Source organism: Bipolaris sorokiniana (assembly GCF_000338995.1).
Source record: "Bipolaris sorokiniana ND90Pr unplaced genomic scaffold COCSAscaffold_20, whole genome shotgun sequence".
In the NCBI taxonomy this organism is placed as follows: domain Eukaryota; kingdom Fungi; phylum Ascomycota; class Dothideomycetes; order Pleosporales; family Pleosporaceae; genus Bipolaris; species Bipolaris sorokiniana.
The window spans coordinates 247,451-253,991 of NW_006911914.1; the positions used below are offsets into that span (position 1 = coordinate 247,451).

General features: G+C 37.6%; 1 protein-coding gene across 1 annotated transcript; it reads right to left on the reverse strand.

Moving 5' to 3' along the window:
* Nucleotides 1-11: 11 nt before the first annotated feature.
* On the reverse strand, nt 12-1,705 carry COCSADRAFT_31557 (uncharacterized protein; the record flags this gene model as incomplete). The annotated part of the gene is made up of 6 exons (XM_007707607.1): nt 12-266; nt 300-481; nt 523-611; nt 847-1,248; nt 1,405-1,461; nt 1,677-1,705. 6 exons carry the CDS (start codon nt 1,703-1,705, stop codon nt 12-14), a joined length of 1,014 nt encoding a protein of 337 aa, XP_007705797.1.
* Nucleotides 1,706-6,541: the final 4,836 nt, after the last annotated feature.

Below are 6,541 nucleotides of genomic sequence, written 5' to 3' on the forward strand. Positions count from 1 at the left end.
CATTCAACACTTCACCTCCCTTCTGCAAGCTCATGCGCCTGCCTAAAGTCCCCAGGAGCTTCCACTGGAAATCCTTGCTTGGGGTTTCCACCAAGTTCCATTAAATCTCTCGAACTGTGTTCTGATATCTCCCAGTGCTGCTTTGTTATAGCTGCCTCGTTGCCTGGTTGACCCGGTCTCCCCTGCTCTGATATTGGCGGCCATTGTCCCGCTAAGGATCCTACCTCGTTGGAAACTTTGCGAGACCTCTGGCGATGTCGATAGAACTAGAAATAATAGATTACAACATAAATTAGCACCGCACTAAGGGTAGAGCCCACACCGATGCCGACGATAGCGCCTTTAGGAAGGGTCACATCGCTGTTTGATATTGGTCTAGGCGCTTGAGTACTAGGGGGCGTAGAGGATGATGAGACGATAGTGGTTGGTGAGGTGGTAGTGGTTGATACTACTATAGAAGAAATCGTGATTGTACTGGCACCTGTAATAGTATCCGAAGTGATCATTGCACTAGTTATATACGTTTATTACGTAAAAGCCGCCGTAGCTGGCGCTTGGGCTGCTGGGGTAGGGCGTGGTGCAGCTTGGCGGCGTAGTTATAGTTTGTGTAGCTAGGGCATTACCTACTGTAGTAGCATTGTGTTGCGAACTGGACACCAAAGATTGAATAGCCTGCCCGTGAGCAGTTGCTCTCTGTTAGCGCTCTTGGTTTAACTCCTTAAACACTGTAGTTAGGATGCGGCCGTCCCTATAACCGTTTCGAACTTTAGGTTTCGGAGGTAATCCTCTGAGTTTTCTTGTAAGGCTGTTCTGACCTCTTAGGTATAATAAGAGAATCTAACTCACAAGTTGCCGCACGAAGTAGGCTCTAAGGAAACAATGTTAATTGAAGGCCCGCCCAGAACACGCTTATTGCCATCATCGCCCATATAGTCTTGGTAGGCGTAGCCGTCGACACAAATGGCTGTGACATTGCGGGGGCGCAATCGGACGTCTGGGAGTGGCGGTAGTAGAGATGGTTCTAGTGTTGGGCCTGTAGAAATGGGGCTGATCTTCGGCTGATCTTGAAATTTGGAACATGCTAAGTTAGGGAGATTTGCATTATAGCATGATTGTGCCCAGATTGGCGCTGCACTAAGTAGGATTATAGTAGTGATAGGGAAGTAGGGAAGTCTCGCCCACAGCCAATGTGGTTTTGCCATATCAATCGATAATAGTAAATTAGGATAGTAGATGAGGACGGTGGGACTAAAGACGGAGTTTTCGTTCGCTATTATTACATAGAGTAAAAGTAGAAGCTTTTAAGTACTTAGGAGAACTGACTAGTGGGATGTACACACACCCTGAAGAGGTTAAACGCATACTCCCCTGTCTGCCTTACGTCGTCTAGGCCTACCTACTTACGCGAGAATGTAGGGGCGGAATCCCTCGCTAGCGTTCTCTTTCTCCCAGCTATTGTTTCTACATGTATTACAAGCTAGAGAACCTAATGCAAAGCTAAAGGGTTTAAAGCTAAAGTAAAGGGGAAGATAACGTTAGAACAGACAATAAGACTAAGCAATTATATGACAGGTCTATAGCAGCCATTAAGTAGACTCTATGGACATTATATTATAGTAGAGTAAGAAGGTGGTCTTTAGGATCTGCGTTAAGCTGGTATTTGGCTATGCACTTACTTTTTGGTAGCCTGACCGATTGCTTTCATTTTTGGCAGGCCCGACGGCCTTAGGTAAACCTAACTACTCTTAGTAAGGTAGATATCGGGCGTTACTACTTAATAGGAATAAAAAAGCGATTAGGTTTCAGGTGGTATTGACATGTGCCTAGACTATTCTTAGCATCTTCCGCGGATGGCATAGCGTTAAGTTTGTTACGGTAACTCTTGGACTAATACTGTACTTACAACTAGATCACCTGAGCTCGCTGAAGCTAGCACCTCTGGACATCTCTTAGCATGTTGGCGTAGATGAATCCGAGTTTCAATTCTGTTGGTCCTCGTAAGCTCTGAAGCTCAAAGGTAGTTGCCTGTACACTGAGTAATACTCCGGAGCTTCCGAATTGTCAAACTCTAGGCCTAATTATGTTTTCTTACCAGTGTACAGCTATCTTAGTTTCAATGCGTTCTGTTAGAAATAAACGATAGTAAGAAGTGTTTATGCGATTTTCTTCTTCCATAGCAAAATTAAAGGCGGACTCTGATGAACAATATATCTCTAGGAGAAGAGATTATGTTGTAAGTTAAAGAGACTAAGCATAAAAAAGAGAACATTTTCCTGCGCGGTAGATTTACCTGTGGATAGGGGGGTATGCTAGATCTTCCTACGCAAGGTCTCTTAATGTCAGCTACTGTAAAGCGAGAGTCATAAGGTAGCGAGACAGCTCAGCACTAAATACTCAATATGTAGTTTTATAGTAAGAGCTTTACCCTAATGATGTCGCAACAAGTTAGATAGCATTTAATTATTCTTATACTTATCTGTGAGCGAAATCTGCTCAACATGGTTAGTACTGTCGATCACTTCTTTGGCGCTCTTTAAAGTTTAACATTTTTCCTACCTCTGTGTCTGAGGTCTCAAGAAAACTAATCAATATCTTAAAGACCCAATTGGTAGTTAGCATTACATTTATTACATACCTTGAATCTAAAATTCATATCAACGTTATAGTCCTATTCCCAGAATTTCTCTGTGCTCTCACAGGGCCGCAATAGATAAGTTATATTTCTTAGTTCCAAGCGCGTTATTAAGTAGTCATCTATGTGTCACAAACTACGTCTATCGAATTAGAGCTCTGTCCAGGTATACAGATACTATCCTATTAGTATATAGCGAAGCGGAGAAAGTAGACTAGAGCAAGCAACTACCTAACATCAATGCCTAAGCACTAAAATAGATCAGCTACAACTGCATAGCTAAGGACGCTAGATAAGAGGTCTTTGATTAAAGAGGGAAAACTCTCTATAGCTATAGCTTACGACAGTAAGCCTAGATGTATATAGTACGGACTAAGTGTAGTTTATATACTATAAATACCTAAGAGGCGGAAGCATAGTACTCTAGTCGATAGCACGATCCTATTTGCAGGTATCTAAAGCAGTTAGACTAAGTCACACATAGTATTAGTAGTAGTAGTAAGAGGCTAACATTACTCCACTAGTCTCTAGTAAATAAACGCTTTACTAATTTAGTAATAGATTTACGTAAGGCACGAGTATCAATCACTCTACTCGTCGATAAAGCGGCGTCCTCCTTTTATGTATTAATTAGGGACTTTATCTATCCCCGAAGAACTAGTGTATATCTTTTATAATATCGTAAATAGGTAAATTTATAGTTTACGTAGTAGTTCCTATAACGTACTAAATAAGCGAGTTAACTAGGCAATTTAAGCACGCGGTTTAACTCTATACACAACCACTCCACGCTATATAATCTAAATACCTTTAGACGAAGCAAATATCTAGCTTACTATCTCTTCTCTTAATACCTATAAAATTCAGAGTAACCGACGTATAGTAGCAATATTTAACGTAACACGATTAACGCTATAGGATAGGCGCGATATATAAGGGACTACGCTCCGGAGAGCAATCGCGAGGTATATAAGAGATTATATTCGATAGAGAGCTAAGCTTCTAAGCTACGTAGCTATCTATATATAAGCTAGTTATCTAAGTAATAATTAGGCTAATAAATTTAAGATGCATAAAGTAACTTCTAAGTCCTATAGCTATCGTGTAAACGTCGTTTAGACGGTGCGCGAAGAATCTAGGTACTTAAGATAGCACTTAGATTCTATAAGTAGACTAAGATTCTATTAAGAAGTTATCTAAAGAGCGTTTAGTATATTATAATACCTCTCTTCTTAGAGTAATACTATACTATCATTCTAAAATTCTTCTAGAAGGCGTTCTTCACCGTCGCGTTTTACTTCTATAAAAGCCTCTTATTTGTCTACTATCTTAGCGATCTCTAGCAAATTTACTAGTTTAAGCATCGTTTAGTAAAACTCTTTCTACTTTATTTTAAAGTATAGCTTACGCTCTCTCTTATGTTAGCGTACTTCTACTACTATATAATATATATTCTAAAAAAATAGATTTTAAACGCCTCTAGAGCTAAAAAGAGACTAGCTTATGCTAAGGACCAGCTAAAAGAGCTTTCTGATATTAATTCTAGAAAGATATTATTCTTAGACAAGTGTGGAATAGAACGTAGATATAGATTTTAATTAGAATATATAAGAAAATGTAGACATTAGCAGCTAGGCTAAAACATTATCTTTACTAAGAATAAAAGTATCTTTAGATTAATATTTCTAATTTCTAATTTCTAGCTACAATATCTAATTTTTTAGATATTATATTCTTATTATAGTAGCTAAGTTACTAACAGAGATATAGATCCCAATATTACTATCTAAGTTTAGGCTACTATTTAGATAGATCAAAGATCTAATATAGTTAGTAGTTATTAAAACTCTAAAATTAACTATTAGCTATCGAAATTCCTACTATATTTAAAAGTGCCTAATACCTTACGTGAAACCTTAGATTAAAAGAGGTAAGTAATATATAATAATCTTTACTTATATTTCTATATAATTCTATATATATATAGATATATTAATCTAATTATATATATTAAACAGATTAATAACTCTAGATTAGAGTTTTAAATAAGATAATAGTAAGATTAATAAGGCTAAAAACATTTTAAGCTAGTTTCAAAGAAACTACATTAAGCTAATTCTATATATATCTTATGATTCTAATATATTTTATCACTAAGCGTGCTATATTACAGTTATAGGCAATAAGTTTCACCTTAGTTAGCTCCACCGCTCCACTAACACTAATCTAATCTACTTTTTTAAATGCCAACCACTAACGCTACACCACGCTAATTAGGCCATAAGCTATCTCAAAATATACGCCGTAGCTAAAATATAATAGTAGATAAATATAATATTACTATTAGAATACTACACGAGAGCGTAAGCTATAAAGATATAGCAGCGCGCTTTAACCCCGATCTATCCACTATTCGTTAACTATATAATAAGCTCTACTAGACTAGATTAGTATAGAATAAACCTCGCTCTAGCCGCCTATAGATACTTTTACGTTACTAGTAGAAGCTAATATATCGTACTATAATAAGCTAATCTAAAAATACTATATAAAGATCTTACTAAAGTTACTATCTTTATATATCTAGATAGTACCTCTTTAAAGCCTTCTAGCTACTAAATATTATATACAGTTCTTAAACGTTAAAAATTAACTAAGTACTACTATAAAAATAATCTAAGCTAATCTCTAAGTATACTCGTGGGCGCTATAAATTCGCATACTAGTATTAGAGTTTTCCTTAGCATTAGCGTACAGTTAAGTTCTTAGATAAGTACTTAGTTTAGAAGAGATCTAGTAGTACACAAGAGTAGTAATTTTAATATCTAGAAGAGAAATAGAAGTAGAGAATACTAATAGAAGTTCGTGCTAGCTAGAGCCTATAGTAGATAGTATAGGGGGCTATATAGGTAGATAAACGCAGCTAAGAGCAACGCAGTTCTCTCGTGATTATAGAAAGAGATCTAGATACTCTCTATAGTAGGTATAGCAGCCAAAGTTATATCTAAACTCTTAAATAAGGTCTTCTATCTTACTAGCGGCCCTTATAGCTTTTTATATACGATAACGCGCGTATATATACCGCCCGTAGTATACATAAGTTCCTTATCTACTATTAGATTACACCCCTTAGCTAGCCAGCTTACTTACTAGATCTCAATTCTATTAAGTATCTCTAGTAGATTCTTAAATAAAACATAAGTTACTTCTATCTATAATATGTTAATTACAGCAAATCTTAGAAATAGTTAGATAGTTTTTATAAGGCATTAAAAGAGTGCTAGCAGAGGATACCTAGTAGCTAAATTAAGGCACTAATTAAGTTAATACCGCAACGCCTCTACGCAACACGTAAAGCACGAGACTAGCAAACTAAATACTAGTATAGAAGAATTAATTCCATTTTTCAAACTTAAAAAATATACAGCTTTGTTACACGGGGTAAGGGTCTATACTTCTCTATCCTGGTCCGCACTAAGGCAGGTGAGTATTACGTTAGTGTTCCGTGAGGCTTGTCTGGCGATGCAGTGGAGTTGGCGTGCTTAAGGAGGGTTTGACAAGACTAATCTATTTGATAGACTAACTTGTGATAATCTTGTTAAGTAAAGATACTAGTAAGAAAGTACAATTTGAGTTGACCACAACGAGAGTAATAATGAAATCCATCTATCCTTATATCCTCATTGCTTCCAGTCCTGCCATCCCGTCCATCCCATCTTGGCGGGAGGTCTGGGATGGCGCTGCCATCCCTTTATGCACTGCCATCCCGGATGGCTAGCCTTGGCGGGATGGCACATCACGTGACTCCGAGCCCCCGCAATGTCCATTACCTTTTGACGTGGACGTCCCTAGGCTCGCGGCCATCTCGTCATTTGTCAAGGAAGAATCCTTCTTGTTACTTGTAACAAG